Consider the following 18827-nt stretch of genomic DNA (forward strand, 5'->3'; position numbering starts at 1 on the left):
CAGAGCATTTCACCATCTACTAAACCTCATCAAAATAGATAAAGGCAGTTATTGCACCGGACTTTTAATTATGCCATGCAAAGACTTACTCCCCCCCCCCCCAAAACATAGTGCAATATACCTTAATCTTTATGGATCAAAACCTAACCAGTTATAGCCATGCCATACTGAAGTCCTGTGGAACATCTGGCATTTGTCAGTAAAAACAGGTATGAGATAGGTCTATAATGATGTACAGAAAACAACTCTCTTTAGAAATGGTATTTACTATTAAAAAGGATGAAAACTTGATTAACTAGTTGCATAAAGTAGCCTTAAAATGTCACTAATTTCTCCTCAGTCCAGCAATACAAAAGACAAAAAGGGCACTTTTCTGCTAGGAATAAACCAGAAGCAATTTAAAAACTCAATAAAATAAAATAAAGAAGCTAATTAATCATTCCATTGCACAAAGTACCTTGGGGGCACACAAGGATACAAGGATTTAATAACTAGAATTTTTGGTTATGCTGACAATCCAGATATCAACAGGACATCATTGCTGGTGCTCACAGCCTGGGAGGTAGCAGAACAGTAACAGAAATAGTCTAAAAAGTGGGTTAGTAACATAAAAGGGGTTTTAACTGAAAAATGAATCATTAGCATGTATTCCAAACACCTATTTCATCCCTGTACCAGAGAGGCAATCAGATCACAGAATTTCTAGGTTGGAAGAGACCTCAAGATCATCGAGTCCAACCTCTAACCTAACACTAACAGTCCCCACTAAACCATATCCCTAAGCTCTACATCTAAATGTCTTTTAAAGACCTCCAGGGATGGTGACTCCACCACTTCCCTGGGCAGCCTGTTCCAATGCCTAACAACCCTTTCAGTAAAGAAGTTCTTCCTAATGTCCAACCTAAAACACTCCTGGCGCAACTTTAGCCCATTCTCTCTCTTCCTGTCACCATCATATTATTTTATAACAAGCATCCAACTCTTTTAATTCCTAGCCTTTTTTTGCAGAGCTCTGAAATCCTGCACACCACTGACACGCTCCCATTTTTAAGCAGGGAAACTGAGATACCTTTCAGGAACAGCTATGGCAGTGCTGAGTTAGGCAACTACACTGCACCCCACAAAGTCCAGGTGGTAGAAGAATGCCTAATGCTACTTTGCAATCATTTCAAGCAGTGAGAAACGAATTACTAATTTACAGAGTGCTACCAGTACTCGAGAGTTTAGGCAATGTATGTGCCAAAGTGACTTTCACAGCACCAAACGAGGCATATGCACATATTCAAGGCAATAGGAATTTACAGCAACGCTATGAAAAGCACGTTGGAGCTCCCAGAAACTGTTAGCAGATAATCCAAAGCTCTGCCCTGTGTTCTTCATAACACTTAAGTTTTCCAGACAGTAATGGAACATTCAATAATCAAAACAACAGACTTTATCTTCTTATTTTCTCCCTCCTTCTGATGCAATTTGTTCTCCAACCTAATGAGACACAGGGCAGGTTTGCAGAATGTTCCTGCTTTCACGAGAACTGCTCTGGCCCCAGGAGAAGAAACCGACTGAAGTTACAACCGAGCTGTTTCGAGATTTGCTTTCATATCTGCTGGCACGCACCTCATTTCTCTGGGACTAACGTGCTTAATTCCTCTGCAATGAGCCTTCACTATGCAACTCTTGAATGACAACAAAATCTGGGAGGAAAACAAACAGAGGTATCTATATTGCCATGGTTAATCTTTGGCTGTTAGATTTGCTGCAAAGGGTTATTTACTGCTGGTAAGGACTTGCATTGCAGCTCTTTTGGAGGGCAGTGAGCAGCAGAGGGCTGTGTAGATAAATACACAGTAAAGCCACAGCACACTTGCCTGCTTTTGTGCCCTTCCTCCTGCCCTGAGTGCCCATTTGATTCTCATCAAGAACCTCAGAAAGATCTAAAAAGCACTCAGAATAAGTAAGCAAGTGGAGCTGCTGAACCAAAAACCGCAGAACTGCCCTAAAGAAAAGATTTGAGACACTGACCATCAGGGAAGAAGACACATCTTGGAAGAGAATTACCCAGGCACAGAATACTAAAGAACCGTTTGCACCTCCATGACCCACAAACATCACAAAATGTGTTTTAGATTGGTAGTACTGAACAGAGAACTTCATAGGCTTAATTCTACTATATATCTATATTCCTGTTTACTAACATTTGCCTAGGAAAACAAGTTAAAATCTCCAATCTCAGAAAGCCGTAAAAAGCAATGATAGATTCCACAACCATGGGGGAAAAAAGGTTGAAACTTCAAACCCATTAACATGCAGAACGTGCTCTTCTGTGGTGAAGAAACATTACAAATCCAAAGTATCTGAAAACTCCTAATTGAACATGGCACTATTTATTTTAGTGAAACTCAAGGTAGGAAAGTAACTTTCATAATTAAAGACAACTCTATTTCATCCTAAGAGGACTAGAATCTGTATATCAAGAATCACCCTACTTGCTTCTACCACTCATGCAAAAAAAAGCATCATACAGGGAAGACTACAGGAAATTCACCTTTGCATAAAAAGCATTCATCCTCACATCTTCCTGTAGTGTCTGTCCCCTACCTATTACTGAAAATTAATTGTACTGTATTGATTTTTGTAAGAGAATGTTTATCACAACCATGAGGCTAGCAATTTCATAATAACCACACACTACAGCGTCCCTAGCTGGAAGCTGTGGAAGGAAGTCAGCAAGGATAAGAGACTTACCTTTTTTCATTTCCATATGATTTCTGCGCAACTTTTGCATGGAGTATTAGCACTGTTTGATCACCTCGCTCCTTTAGGTAATTTCGCATTGCTTCCCTAAAAATTAAAAGACAAAATAAGTTTTGAAAGTTCTTTTGGTTTTGCTTATAGTTACAATAATCCAAAGGCAGCTTTAGGACAGAAAGATACAAATGAAATTGAAAACAACAACCGTTAGTACATTGATAGGGTGAAGATAACTTGTTTTGTTTGCTATGACAACTGCACAGCAAAAACAACAAACTATTTGGTATCAAGCTAGCAGTGCAGCAGTGGTTTGTGGTCATTTACAGCTACTACTGCACTGTCCACAAAAAAGGATGTTTGCGATATGAAATCATCTCAGAGCCTATCACTACAACACATTCAAAATCTGACTTTGTAAAATTCAATCCAAATATTCGATTAGAACCCAATTCAATATTGTCTCTTTAACCAGTACAGTTTCTCATGATAGCAACAAATTGTTCTGAAATTTCATTTAAGCTATTAACTGAATCAATACTTTTGTCATGTTTCTGTTAGTTTTCTTTTGGTTATGAAGATAAGAAAAAAAAATTCTTTATTGTTTGATCTAGTTTTCTAGAGAAATCTTTATTTCCTGCATACAATCAGGCCAAAAAAAAAATAATAGATTTTTCTATCATTCATCATCACTGTAATGACAGAAGTCATAAAAGCTGTAATTACCTCAGACACACCAACAGCCATTCCTTGAGAGAAATAAGAGAACAATACACCCTATCATTCCTCTGTATAATAATCTAACTGCTCATTAAGCAGCATGCCAAATTCAACACCCTAGGGTTTAGCTGTGTCAAAGTGCTGACAGAACATTTTTAAGTCCCTGGAGGAGCTTTTGCAGGTTGAATGCCCACCAATGCACTCATCTTCAAAGTCATCAACCATACAAACAAATTATGAATTTAACAGGAAGTTATATAAAGAGATGAAACCTTACAGAAGAGGAATTTTTTATGAACTGCACTGAACTGTTGAACTCCCTTTAGACAGACCTGTGACACCAAAGTAAACTGACATCTTGGCTTCTCTGTAAAAACATTTCCAGTGAAAAAATACGGAAGACAAAAGCAAAATTTTGTTGGCGACACCTTTTCCAAAAGAAATCCCCCACATACAGTTTCATAAAGGAAAGCAAGTCGGTGGGGTGGAGGCAGGGGGAAATGACAACAATCCAGCTTTGCTAATGACGTGTTTTAAATTCATGCATTTGCCATGCCCGTGTAAGACAGCAGCATGTAAGAGCAGAGAAAAGTCAAATTTTTGTTTTAGCTGAATTAACTTGATCTATTTACATTTGACACTGGTAAAACTGATGCTCATCCATGACAATACAAATTGTCAGAACTGTCTCAAACTGCATAAGCACTTTATTTGCAATCGTTGTTTACAAATATATCTTAAGCCACAAGACACATTTCACTGAGCAAATATTCTTACACGTTATAATAGACCAGCTGCATTTAAGTGGGTTAAAAACTTTATCTGACAATTTGAAATATTCTATCAAAAGTACTGTCATACTAAATTAGGAGCATCTGATATATTAAAAAACTTTTGGCTTGACTACCATTAAAAAAAAAAAACACCCCAAAACCCAGCAACTCAGTCACTAAAAATGCTAAGTGCTACCTAATGTTTGTGTAGCTTTGTGTCAGGAAGAAATTCTGCTTTTTCAACTGGTCAGTTGCTACAGCAGACGTGTATGACCTGAGCTCCTAGGAGAACGAGGAATGTTCCCCTACAACTCCTCCTACTGATACAGAAAACGTGTAAGCACTGCAATCCTTACATGGCATTTTTCATTATTAAATCTAAAACCTCTCCACAGAGGTAATACTATTGAAGTTTACACCTTATTACAAGAACAACTAGCACAGGATGAACGAAGCTGTGAGTGTTTTCATTGTCAACGAACTTGCACAGCAAAGAAAAAAAAAAGTTTCAGCATTTCCTAAGAAGCACATCTGAAAAAAAAATCTTGTTACACTTGCATGAGGATGAATAGATTATGAGGCAAACAGGACTGTACAAAAAAAGAAGATTAATTTTACCAAAACCAAACTAAATGCCCTTAACTTTTTTTTTTTTTTTTTTTTAAAAGCATTACATAAACGAATTATACTCCTAAAAATGTGAGGCTTCCCCCGCCCCTCTCTTCAGAGAAAAGCAGTTTGGTTGCTTCCTTCTAGCCCCTCATATAGCTGAGGTTTCCAAGCTCTTGCCTTGGAGGATGGCTAGCAGTTCCCAGATGCCTACTCTATAATCACAGTAAAAAGCACCTGACACATCTAATAGCTGAAAGCCTGCACATGAAATTTAGAGTCACTATATTTAAGTGATATCATAGTTAAAAGACATGACTAAATAGTCATTAAATTTGTTGGTTTCAAGTCACGGAAGGTAAACTCTAGCACTAACTTTAGGCTGATACTAGTAGGTGTTACTGCTCAAGATGAAGAGCAGTTCATGACTTCAAACAGTACCTTTAAATATCCCTTAAAATAGGTAGGTCAACAGGAAACAGCAACGTTTGTTCAATTACAGCTTTTAAGTCAGTCTAGACCAATTTGATCAATTTTGCACTGAAATGAAGTTAAAGACAAACTAACATGAACCTAACCAGAAATGCAACAAGACTGATAGCCCCAACACAAAATGCAGACACTTTTCCCTCCATGCTTTACACAATTTCATTCAAAACAGAAGTAGGCCACAGTAATGCTGGGTTTCCATGTCTTTATACAGCAAGAACATCACACAAAACTGTGAAAAATTGCAGATCTTGTACACTTCAGAGGATTTTAACACAGTAGAGGCTTTTGATGGAGGCAGAGAAAAATAAATATTTGCACTGCCTGTGTTACTAGTTTGAAAAATGTTGACAGCTTCTAGCATAAATTCTTTCCTAGAGAGCCCAGAAGCAGTTGAGGCAGAGTACTCCACAGTCACATGAAACACTTTCCAGAACGAATTGCCTCGATGGTGCTATTTCATGTCATCGCTGACTGCTTAGGCTTCACCAAAAATTGGGTAAGACCGCTCCTTGACAGCACCACGTGAATTCTGCTCTTACCTGCAGCATGACAGCAGTAACAGAGCAACCACATTTTGCTAGGAGAGAATGCTGTTTTATGACTTCACAAGTCACTTTTAAAATAAAAGACATCTGGCTTACCTGTGGTTATCTAAAACTAAGCAGATTCACACCCTACTGAATAACCTACAATAATGGAAATCTGAAGTCAGTGGGATTTATAAAAAGGCATTTTGAATAGCATACTAAAAACAAAAAAGCCACTGGCTGTTCAGTTTTCTTCTGACTGCTAACTGCATACAATAATCACATTTTAAAAAAAAAGCTTTGATGTTTAAAATTCTAGGATTAGCAATTCACACTTTTTAAATGTGGAAATCCTTCTCGGGATGAAGAAGGAAACTTCTGAATATTCCCCAAAATAGAATTTCTTTAACACTTACCTGGTAAGCCGTTTCGGTTGAGGTCGCTCTCCAAATTTCCTGAAAAAAGAAGAAATTGTTAGTTTAAAACAAAAATGTCTAGTCATAATTCCAAAATTAAATAGTACCCCAATTTTACAGTTTCTGAAAATGTACTGGAAGATGGGATACTGTCTTTGCATTTCCTAGCTTGATTCCTATTACAATGCCATTCATCTTGCAACAGCTCCTCCCACAATAGCAGAGGCATTTGTTATTCAGAAGACTAGATAGCTTTCTTTGCTGAATATCTACAAAGTATTTCATTTACACTAGTTATTTTAACACTAAACAAGTCTTTCATTTACTTGACGCTTTTAAAAAATGCCTCCAGCGACTCACTCCTTTTCATTGTCTTTTCTGTCAGAGCCACGTCTACTTTTTCCCCAAATTACTTTTGAAAATTTACGGTATCACAGCTACGTAGATAACCAGAAGCTCTCTGCATTGCTCAGAAGTGCCAAGAAAAAGCAGTTATTACCCCCAGAAATTAAGAGACTTAGCTCTGCGCTAACAAATCACAGCGACTTCTCCCCACTGGGATAATTTCTCAAATATCTGTTTCTCTTTACGGCGCAAAAAGGATGACAACATACTTCATAGTGCTGGTACAGAATTATAGGAGAAATCTCTTGTGAATTGTAGCGAAGCACGAGCCAGAAATAGCCTGGTATACACCGAATGTTGTTTAGTCAAAGTGTTTTGAGACAGCTGCATTTCCTCCAGTGCTTTCGCTTGCTCTTGTACGCCCCTTACACGAGCCTTAGCTAACATAAGAAAATGAGTTTACACAAGGCAGTAACACTTTTAGTAATAAAAATCAGCCTCAGATTAAACCCAAATCATCGAGTAGAAGACCTGAGCAAAAAAGGACGGCTGTACACAGCGATGTACATCTGCTCAACCTGGTACGGAAGTATAACCGCAAAATAAAATGAGGACAAAGAAAAAGGGGAAAAAAAAGGCACTTATCAGCTCGAAGACAAACATCTAACAGGCTTAGCTTAACACTTTTCTATCTAAAAATAAACCGAGGCACAAGAGAGAGCACTGCTGCTGTCAGTGCTCATAACTATCGCTGCGCCTTGCCAAGCCCCTCGCTAAGCGGGCATATCTTCCCCTTCACGCTTCCCAGATGAAGGAGAAACCCGCCCCGAATATTTCCCTACAGCAGCCGTGGAGGCTCCCCAGGACGACGAGGACCCGCCGGGGGAATTCCTGGTGGCATCACCGAACCATTTGTGCAGCCAGGCTGCCCGGGGCTGCTCAGCTTGGGGAATTACTCGCCACGTTTCGATTTCATTTCGGTACCGCTCCAGATGTACAAAGCGTAAATGCGCAGCTTGGGTCATTCACATTCTTTGTTTCACCCCCTCCAAACCTTTTAATTTACGAAGAGAAGAATGACGAGGTGCCCGTTTGGAGGACAGGAGGCGTTACACGCATGACACCTGCTTGGCCAACAGATGCAGCCCAAGAGGAGGCCACGAGCACAGCAGAAACCACGCAGCCCACAGCACTCCCAGCCCAGCCCACCTCTTCTCCAAGGCAGCATCTGCTGGTGCTACCTCTGGGCGCAGCAGGTAAAGCTGCACGAGCAAGGCATGGAACAGGTGAAATGACTCAAGGAAACAAAACCCAGCCCCTTGGCTGGGGTCCAAGGCAGAGTGGAAGCTTCACAGGCCTCGTGAAAGCTTGGAGTCATTCTGGAGATGCGCAGCGTCCCCTCACAGAGCCCCTGACGGAGTCAGAAATTGAACTCCGGTCACTTGACGCTGGGCGCAGCACCTCCCTGCACCTCCTGGCAGCCTTCCCCAGCCCCTGCCATCCACGAGAAAGCTCACGGCTTCGCTGGAATCCACTTGGGAACACACACAAATGCGACCTGTAGCAACACGAGCCTTCTGCAGAGATGATGTTACACGCAAGGCAAGGTAAAACAGGAGGAAGTTACAGACTCACATTTACTGAAGTCCAATTTTTGACACGCTAATTAAATACAGCCATTGCTTCTCCAGTAACGTCATCTTACAGAATCACAGAATCTCCTGAGTTGGAAGGGACCCAGAAGGATCATGGAGTCCAACTCCTGGCTCTATACAGGACCTCCCCAAAATCAGCCCATGTGTCTGACAGCATTGTCCAAACATTTTTGAGCTCAAGCAGGCTCAGTGCCATGACCACTGCCCTGGGGAGCCTGTCCCAGTGCCCGACCACCCTCTGGGTGCAGAACCTTTCCCTAACCCCCAGCCTGACCCTCCCCTGTCCCAGCTCCACGCTGTTCCCTCGGGTCCTGGCACTGTCCCCAGAGAGCAGAGAACTTGACCAAAGACCAGTGTTTGCACACCTCATCCTTGCTGTCAGTGCTCAGCACCTCCCGGCACCACCTCAGCATCTTTTCAAGAATCCCATGAATGTTCTTGAGAACTTACAACTCTTAAGTCCTGACCTACAAATGATAGTCCTCAATAGGCTCAAACTCCTAAGGCTTTAGTGAGAGAGAAACCCCGAGAGAACAGCGACAAACGGATACAACCACCTGCTAGAAAAGGTATGCAGGATGTGAAAAGAAGATGGTTATCCTCTATTTCTCACAGACAGGAATTAGGAAATGCATCTGTCATTTCCAAATGTCATTCCAAAAAAAGATTTTTCGTTGCTCTACCAACACTTGATTTTTTACACTAAGCTGTGACACATACTGCTAGAGGATGCTGTGGAAGCTGAAAAAAGGACTTAAAAGCTTATATGAAAGTCTGGTACAGAACCCTGTTAGTTTCTATTAAACCTAATGACCTATTTTTTTCACAACCTTGTTCTCAGGAAACCCTAAACCGTGATCTACCAGCAATAAAAATCAGTCAGCATTTGGAGCTGTCTTTGATTCTTTCCTTGGTCATCTGCTGCTGATGGCCGGCAGGCACGGCCCAGTGTCTGCGCCCCTGGGAGCCCGACTATTCCACAGCAGCTGTTGCACCCAGGGCACCAAACTTTCAGTCGCATTGCAAACCTCAAGATACACAAAAAAAAGACAGGAAAACTAGAAGTAGCACATGTATTGCATTTAATGGTTCATTTGGTTTGCTCTTTCCACATGTTTTCAATTTGCTGTCGATACCTGTATCAGCAACGCAAGGCGACGTACAAGGACCACCAGTAACTGCCGTGTACAAGGCTGCTTAATGTTTGCGATGCCAAGACTGACACTCTGGAAGTGCAAGAAACATTTACAGTTTTGTGCTAAATGACAGACAGTGTATAAGCTATGATTGCAGTAATTTCAAGCTATTTGGCATGTTGAAATATAAGCCAGTTCAGTTTTGTCAGCATTACCTGACAGAGCTTGCAATATTTCTCTCACGTAGGCTCTTCCTGGATTTCTCTGCTCTGAGATTTCTTTCTGTATTCAGCATTTCTCTTACTCCTCTTTGTATACATCTTGAAAATATGCAGATTGATGCATTAAAAAATGTACAGGAAACAAAATGTATCACAGACCATTTCCTCTAGTGGTTATAAAATAAGCTAAATATATATAATTTGAAGTCCTAATAAGAAGTTGTATATAATTATATCTGCATGCCCTCTCATTTCCTTATTTTTTTACAACTCTCCAAGACTAAGCACTGCTTCAGGTGTACATTTCAATTCACAAATCTGATTCAGTGCAAACTGTGTTTCACTAACACACTGCACTGCAAACAGCAGCACGAGCGCTAGGCTCACCAGGCCCACTTGCTGCTGCAGACAGTTGTGCCGGTTCCAATAATTCTTTTCCCAGTCCTGTGTTTTCTCCAACCACCACTTTGTATCCTATTACTTGATGTATTTTACTTGTCCTCTGATAACTTTGCATAAATTAATTTCACTTGCACGTTCCGCACTGTAGAAATAACTCTGCTCGCACATCGTGTCCCAAATCACTCTTCTTTTCAAATCCATCCTTTCCATTTAGCAAGCCCCAGTTTGCCATTCAGATTTTTATTCAAACTTCTTTTTCTTCGTTCATGGAATGGGAAGACAATGCATTCCTTCTAGCTCTTTGCACACTGTACCTGCCTGCCTCTCAAGTAACCCTGGAAATGAACACTGTGCTACCACGGACCTTGTAAGAACACTAACTGCTCCTGCTCAATTTTTTAATATTCTCAGGTTAGGTAAACATGACACAACACCAGTGGTAATTCCCAAATGTTTTCAGAAAATATCGGAATGCCACATCCTATCAGGAATGCCTCACTCAGATACCATACACATTATACCACAGTTTCCTATCACTGTGAGAGCGGAAGTTCCATCACTGCCAGCATCTACATAAGAGCACAACAAAAATTTATCAGTTACTGTAAGCATCTACTAGCAATACCCAACTTGCTTCTGCTACACAATCTTACTTTCTGTTGCTAAACTGAACTGTTCTGGCTGAATATTTTTTTTCCCCAATGACTCTGTGTTTCAAGTCAACTTTGGAAGGAAAAAATAAATTAAAAGCAAGGCAGTTTTGCATTTGCAAGAACTATAAAAAAGAAATCCCAGGCTGCCCCATCCGCAACTTCGACTGAAACTTGGTGGTCGCTGAACTGCTGTAGCATCCTCATGCCTGGAATATGAACTTCACATTCTTCCGGCACTGGCCTTTAGCCAGGAACAACCCTTTCACAGTCCCCGAGAAAGCCCATTCACCTTTATTTACTGAGCTCGTTAGCCTTAAAAAAATATTTCTGCAACCATCCAACAGAGGCAAACTTCAGCAATTTGCCTTCAGAATTCTGTCTTCCCTTGGCCTTTTGGTATGTAGCATAAGTGTCATGGATCTGACTGTAAATAGTGGGCTCCTGTGAGGCAAAAAGCAAAGGGGAGCTGTCGAATTTGAAGACAGTAGGAGTAACAGCTGAGTGGAAAGAGTATGCTGGTGAGGCCAGCATGCAGGGAGTATCAGGAAGAGCAGGAGTTGGAAGACATGAGGGGCAGATTAGGACTGGCCAGCTAAGAAGAATGGGCTGGAGAAGCACATGATGGGAAGTGAGGCACCAGAAAAGCTTGATTAAAAGTAAAAGCGAAGTACTTGACTTAGCCTGAAGAATCCCAAAACGTACAGCAGGTATCCACGTGTTGGTTGGTATCTAAGTAAGCACCTCTTTTTTTTCCTTTTGCCTTACACAAGCAGGAAGGGATGTTCTTGGTGTTGTGGGTTAGCCCCAGCAGGCAGCTAAGCACCACACAGCTGCTGGCTCACCTCCCCCCACTCCCAGTGGGATGGGGGAAGAGGAAAGGAAGAATAAAAAGCAAGAAAACTGCTGGCTCCAGATTAAAAAAATTGTTTAATAAATGAAGAAGTGGAAGAAGACAGAAAGAAAACAAGCAATGCGAGGCAATCACTCGCCACCTCCCACGGGTGGATCAATGCCCAGGCAGTTCCCCCAAAAAAGACTGCCAACCTCCCTAAACCCTCTCCCGTTTACTGCTGAGGACAACGCTTTATGGTAAGGAACATCTCTTGGGTTAGTCCGGGTCATCTGCCTGCTCGTGCTCCCTCCTGGCCTCTCACAAGCCCCCAGTGCACTCACTGCGAGGCAGAAAGGCCTCAATGCTGGGCAAACCCTGGTCAGCAACACCTAAAACATGGGAGGGGTGTTAGCAGCAGTGCTTTGGTCACAAACCCCAAACACAGCACCAAAACAGCAGCTAGGAAGCACGTTAACCCCACCCCAGCCAGACCCAGTACATAGGGTCACTGAAGGGAAAGCGTGTGCTTTCTGCAGGGGAAGAATACTGCTTAGAAGGAAACTTTCCTGGAAAAAAGTTATCCCATGGCTGTTTAATGCAAGAGTTCCGGCTCCTTCTCCTGAAGCAGAAACCTCCCGATGTTGTCAGCCATAAAATATGGCAATCACTGATCCAGGACAGCACAAGGCCCGGAGCCTGATGAAGTGGCAAGTCCCACTTGCCTTAAACAAAGCTGTCAAACGAATGGGCTTTGAGACACGCACAGTGTACTTATTAGGGGATAGAGATGATTAAGAACACTAAATTAAATACAGAATAGAGCGACTACAGAAAGTTTTACTTCCTCAGAGGAGGTCTGCGGGAAACAATGCTTGAAATAGGAGGAATCTAATGAAAAGATCTTCAGATTTTTATAGCATCTCCGGAGACGTTTCAGAATACACTGCCCCAGTCAGAAAGAAAGAACAAATTCCAACCTCTGCTCTCCAAAGACACGAAGCGACAATGAAGCCTGATGAGAGGCTGAAGTTACGTGCCAACAGCTCTACACCCCTGATTTCTGGGGAATAGGTGGTATCCCGAAAGCCATTCATTGTGACAGGGTGGGGAGTGAAGAAATACTAACATTTCAGCCACTACAGGTACGCTGTGGTTGGGAGTGTGCTAAATGAAAACTTCTGTCCTTCCCTTGATCCCCGTTCTGAAAGCAGGCTGCTCTCAGATGCAACCAGCTCCGGCAGCACAGCCACGTACATCTGTGAAGGGACGTGAGGAGTCTGGGGCTGCACAACGAGACAAAAGCCTTTTAAAGAAAGAAAGAAGAAGACAAGTAATTTGCAGGCATTTTTTACAGTTTTCCCTCAAAATCAACAACTCCAACGTATCTGGAAAGGCAGAAAATCTTTGAAATGTAAGTTTAGTCTTCAGCACAGGGTGGCTAGTCGTAACGGGGCCTACTGCTTCTCCCCCAACAAACAAAAATAATCTTCACTGAATTCATTTCGAGTGGCTGTGTGGTCAGTTATCGCAAGCCTATTAAAAGCTGTGTACAGGTTCGCCAGGATCGTTCACAGCGCAGTGCTATTTCGAGGCTTACTGAGCTCGCTGAGGTTACCTTAGAGCTGGGGAAGTGAAATGCTAGGCTTTCGGTCAGTTTTACACTTAAGGTCTGTATGGAGGATTAATATAGAAGTATCAATTTTCAGCAGTTAACTGAAACATTAGTATATTTTTTTTAACCCCCCCCCCCTTCATCTGCTGACCCTTTCTGACTTCAGAGAATCCTCAAACGGTTTGGGTTGGGAGGGACCTCGAAGGCCACCCAGTTCCTACCCCTGCCATGGCAGGGACACCTCCCACTAGCCCAGGCTGCCCAAAGCCCCGTCCAGCCTGGCCTTGAGCACCTCCAGGGATGGGGCATCCACAGCTTCTCCGGGCGGCCTGTGCCAGGGCCTCACCATTCTCAAGGTAGAGAATTTCTTCCTATAGAAGAATTTCTTCCCATTTGCTTCCATGTGCTTATCATAGAGAAATTAGCGAGGTACTGAAGAAGCATAGAGGAAAGTTCATACTCAGCCTTCAAGCATGCCTAAAATTATCTTAGCCTCTATATACAACAGCATCAACATCTAGGACATACTGAACAGACCTCAGGAGCCATCCCTTCATTGCCTGTTGCTTAAAAACACTTCATACGTGTTAAGCAGTACACTGCAATCTACGTGGTAAGACACCTACTCTAGATCAGCCTCATCGTGTTTTTACAGATTTCTACATTTGCAGATTCCTACATTTTCTACTTCTAATAACATAAATTGCACCTACATTATAAGAAAACCAGCAGATAGAGCTTTTAAAGCACAGGATTTTTTTCTTCATGCAAATGTATTTTCTGGTACACATACTTCTCTGAAGGCAAGATGCAAATACTGCCAATATTTCTGCACGTTCACCTACACAACCATATTTTCTCACAAGCATGTTGGAACACAACTCCCAAGAGAAAAGCCCGTCTCCCACTAGGAAACGACATCCCATTTCCCACTAGGAAACAAAACAGCCATCTGTGATCCTGCACGAGCTTGACTACCAAACTTCATACAGTAGTTTCTTCTATATCTAGTATGTGTTTCACAGACTAATAATATCTGTTGATTCACACCATTTTTAATATGTTTGCCTATGTATTTGATTTTCTAAGTCCACCTCATCCCCCTCTGACTATTTGTAATGAGGCTGGAAATACAGTATTGTTACAAATCGCCAGTGGAAAATACAACTCAAAAAATAATGCTCTGGAGGGTTCACACACACATTTGTGCTCAAATTGAACATTTCACACTTAACTTTCACATGGATGAAGGTAGTGAATGAATGAAAATACAAATGGCTAAACAAAGACCTCTGCAAGGATAATTATATCTTCTCCAAGACAAAAACGGGCTCACTACGCACAGGTGAGATCACCAAGGAAAAGGAAAAGGTTGTACTCCCAGTAACACACAGTGCTAAACAACCAACACATTAGAAGCAAAAACTAGCAAGAAAGAACCAAACCAAAATTTGAAAATTGTGAAAAGACAGATGATGAAAATTCTTCTCGCAGCCCCTCTTCAGCCCATGACTCCGCACATCCTGAACCATTCACAAATTCGGAGCAGAGTTCCTTTCCCCAGGCTCAGCCACCCCAACATCCCACACGTGTCTTTTCTTTGCCCTCCCCTGATCTCTGCAGTTTGCCACAACTGGAAGCCATGCAGCCGAATACGACCCAACCCGCACCGCGAGCGTTCCTAACTCCTGTGGCTTCTTTATCTGTGCAGCATCTCCGAGAAAGGAGTTCACAAATCCTCAGGCTACTCGCGCCCTAAACATTTTATGGTCTTCTAATATTTCCTCTGACTTCGCAGAACCACAGTTGTTGTTGCTGTGCTACTTCCTCAGGAAAAATACTGCCATGGCTGGTGTTCAGGTCTGGGAAAGGTGCATCAGACACCGACGGTTATGCAGATCCATTACTTCACAGCTGTGTGTGCATCTTAAGTGCTCTTTCTTGCAATGAACGTACTTGGATTCATGTAGTAAGATGCATCTAACTAAGCCACAGATAAATGACACGTGTCAGGAGCTCTTACTCCTTCGACAGCATCACACACGTGAGGTATGGCAGCAGCTGAAGTGACATCTGTCTCCCTCCAGGTGCGACTCAAGAGCAGCGCACGCAGCCGCAGAATCGCACCCGGCCCTCGGCTCGCTCTCACTTTTGCCTGCCCACAGCACTTAGGCCCTGATCCTGATCAGCCGTCTGCCATAACAAACGTTGCCATAAAGACTTTGTCCTGAAGATTAGCAGTTTAACCTACTTGTAAAAGAAACCATGGCTTTCACATCCACACATACCATACAAAGAGCCAACCTCAGATAACCTGCTTTGAAATACTACTGACCCAATGTACACTCTCTTTCCTATCCATCCTGCAAAAGGAGATGAAATTAAAGCCCCACCAACTGAGGACATTTAAGGGATTTGAACAATGCATTCCTGCTGCTCCTGAAGTCCTTTCCTCCCCGGAACGGGCGGACGATGGGCAGTCCAACTGCACTCTGGCCCTTTGGCAGTAGGGAGCAGCCCTGAAGTCACAAAACCAGCACGCTTTTGTTGATCAACACACAAAGTGTTCCCTCTCTTCAAGGAAAAGAAAAAAAAAAAAAAGACCCACCTGCTCCAGGGCGAATGCCAGCAGCCACGCACGATCACATCTCTGTACTGCATGATCCTGCGCTGCTCCGGCCTGTGCTCGCAGAGCCCTCCAGCCCCGGGAACATGTTCTGTGTTTGAAGCAAGCCTCCTACTGTACAGCGCTACGTACACTTCTGGCACCATCTCAAATAATGCTGACATAAATACAATAGAAAAGGCTCCGGTTCGGTTAGTCACGCCCTCTCACTGGAAGTCCCTGGTTCAATTAGGAACTCCCTCTCCCTTTTCTGACCTGCTTTCATCCTCCCACGTTGCTTTCGTTATTGTCCTCTCTCTTTTCCATCCCCCAGATAAAGGAAACCAGAGCACCACAACTGCAGTCGACAGCTCACACTGCTATCAGCAAACAGGCTGACCTTCAAACAGCTTACAGAAGTAAACGAAGTCACTGGTTTATACTGGTTATACACACTTGGAGAAAGAACTCCATCCAGTAAATCAGTGTTGGTTCGAATGATTCTAAAAATCTAAGGTTTGGTCCAAAATGGACATCAGTTTACTGCAGACAGGACCCACACAGCTGTGCCACAACAGGATGGCAAGCAGATCAGTAATGACAGCCTATTTTAGGACAAGAAAGTGACTGAAACTTTTCCTGTAGATGTATTTTCCCTGCTTTGATTTTTGCTTTAGGTACCTGTTACAAGAAGCTACAATAACTCAAAAATCTCAAGTACACCAAATAACTCCTCAAAGTGATAATTGATAATAATCAACTTAAAGCATGCCAATGAAATGGTAGAATGGTGCAGAATGTAAGAATCATCATCAAAAATGACTGTATTTATAAAGATTCCTTTAAATTCACAGGCTACTAATTCTTTTTGACTGAATCCATTAAAATACTGTCTCAGAAATTCACTGGAAACTGCAGATTAGCACACACCTTAGCAGCTGTAAGGGTTATCAGCTTGAAAAATCAGTACACCAACAGAATCTCCGTCCCTAAAACACAATGTAACTTGGCTCAGCTATTGTAAGCGCATGGGGAATGAGCAATATAAGACTCGTTAATGTTATCTTCATCCACTCAAAAAAAGCGACTGATAAGAAAAAGGAAAATAAATGCACATAGTTCACAAAATTAGCCACTAAAATAATGGTAAACTGCTAAGGCATGAAAATAGTCTGAAGCGTGGTTCCACATGCAAGGTCCCACATTCACAGCTTTCAGTGACAGCTCCCTTGCTGAGCGTACGCTTCCTAGGATGCTTCTCCCTCTAGCCCCATAAATTTCCCCCTGGACTTCACCTTGCACATCACCTGTGAATAGATATTTCACCAATGAACTTGGTTTTTATTTCTTAATGAAGTGATTCTATCTCCCCAACTAAACTGTAATTCAAGTTATCACCTGGCCTTTAAAAAAACGAACAACAAAACAAATGGCTCCCTTGCCTTTTAGGATATTAGCTTTCTAAATATTGTGAAAACACAGCTATTGAGTAATAAAACAAAGCTTTTTATGATGACTACCTTCCCATAACTGCAATTAAGATTTAGTCTAAAGCAGGGTTTTTTCATTACCTCCATAAGGAATCAACGTTACTAAATGTTGCTTCTGATGCCTCATTACTTGACAGAGGTCACGACACTTTTTAGGCTACGTTTCTGTCAGTATAGGAGCCCTCCTCTACACTACCGTACCTGAGGCTTTGCACGACCTGGGTTTCAATGTCTGAATGCCTGCAGTGGTCAGAGAACGGTTTCCCCTCTTCAGACCTTCCATCCTTAGCTGGGAGATGAACATTCATCTGTGCACAAGGCAGCTTGCAAAAAAGAATAGTGAAAAAAGCACAAAACCTAAAGGTTCCTGGTTTTCTCTGAATCGCCACCGTTCGCTGTAATGCCAAAAATACACGGTAGAAGCAGAAATTGTGAATGATTTGCAAGGAAGTGGTAAAGAGCCATATTGAACTTACAAAGGAGGAAGATCCTCAAAAAGCCAGCCTAACCTCACTAACCATAAAGGCAAATCCATACTTCTTCTGAACAGCTTTTAAGGACACAACAGGTTCCTGACAGGGACAGTCACTGGTCAGCCCCAAATTTCTGACTGCTGTTCTATGAGGGTAACAGGCAGTGACTCTCCGGTGTGCCTTTCCTTACCCTACAGCCACAATAAGCAAAGGAGCTTTGTTATTTCAGCGGCTGTTTCCTAGGCACAACAAGAACACACCTAGCTGGCTCCCAGGGGCTGTGTCCCCAGGGGCAGCCCCACTGCAGCCTCCCCAGCTGCACCACCTGCAGCTCCCAGAGCCTCTCCGAGTGCCAGTTCAGCCCAGTCTAAGCAGGAGAGAGCCGAGGACGCAGCGCCTTTTGGCTGCAGACAGCTGGTCAGCCACCTCCACAAGCTAACAGAAACCAAAAGAGATTACACAGAAGCAGCAGCTATGCTTGATTTTTTTTTTCCCTTGAATCTGTTTTTCCTTCTAGCAAGCCTGTAACTCTCAGAGAAAAAAAATGTATGGAAGAAAAAGCACAAGAGAATTCTGTTACTTATAAAGTTAAAAATATATATATGCTATCTATATATATATTTAGTGACTCAAATCACTCATTAAAAAAAATCAGGAAAGAAAATGAATCCTCTTGCATAAGGAAAATTACTTGAAAAATGTCTTAATTATACTTCAGAGCCCCTATTGCTAGGCTAACACTCTCAGTAGAGTTTACCTTAGAATAGCAGCGGACTGTTGGCCCAGCTGCTACTGCAGGAACTTGATGCAAAATGCCAGCTCAATGTGCTACAACTATCTCTAAGGTTTAAGAGGGCCAACTCTGACAAAGCCTGGCTGTGACAGCGCCAGTCACCGACACCAGAAGGCCTCTCCCACCTCGGTGCCAGGTCAGGGTGAGCGGACACGGAGCCGTGTCCCAGCCACGTGGGCTGTGGCTTCACGGCAGCCGATGGCCCTGCTGCCACCACACAACCCTGGGGCTTCCTCGCCCAACCTGGTGCCAGTCACAACGCCCCACAAGCTGGCTACAACCAGTGGCCCTGCCCAAACACCTCCAGGCAGGAGGGAGATGGAGGAGC

The 18827-nt window shown here is 42.7% G+C and overlaps 1 protein-coding gene across 4 annotated transcripts in view; it reads right to left on the bottom strand.

Annotated features, from left to right (window-relative positions):
• RBPJ (recombination signal binding protein for immunoglobulin kappa J region) overlaps positions 1-18827 on the bottom strand; it is a 57427-nt gene that overhangs the window by 21039 nt on the left and 17561 nt on the right. For 2 of the 4 annotated variants that reach the window (XM_072037727.1, XM_027457295.3), the window contains exons 2-3: positions 6283-6321; positions 2743-2838 (exon numbers count right to left, since the gene is read on the bottom strand). In XM_072037727.1, the coding sequence (XP_071893828.1) occupies positions 2743-2831 (89 nt within the window). In that variant the 5' untranslated portion in view covers positions 2832-2838; positions 6283-6321. Of the gene's footprint in view, positions 1-2742; positions 2839-6282; positions 6322-12652; positions 12805-15746; positions 15922-16673; positions 16733-18827 lie in introns of those variants that run through there. The other 2 variants (XM_072037726.1, XM_005019256.6) reach the window with 2 other exon arrangements.

The sequence above is a fragment of the Anas platyrhynchos genome, chromosome 4 (genome assembly GCF_047663525.1).
Source record: "Anas platyrhynchos isolate ZD024472 breed Pekin duck chromosome 4, IASCAAS_PekinDuck_T2T, whole genome shotgun sequence".
Lineage (NCBI taxonomy): Eukaryota > Metazoa > Chordata > Aves > Anseriformes > Anatidae > Anas > Anas platyrhynchos.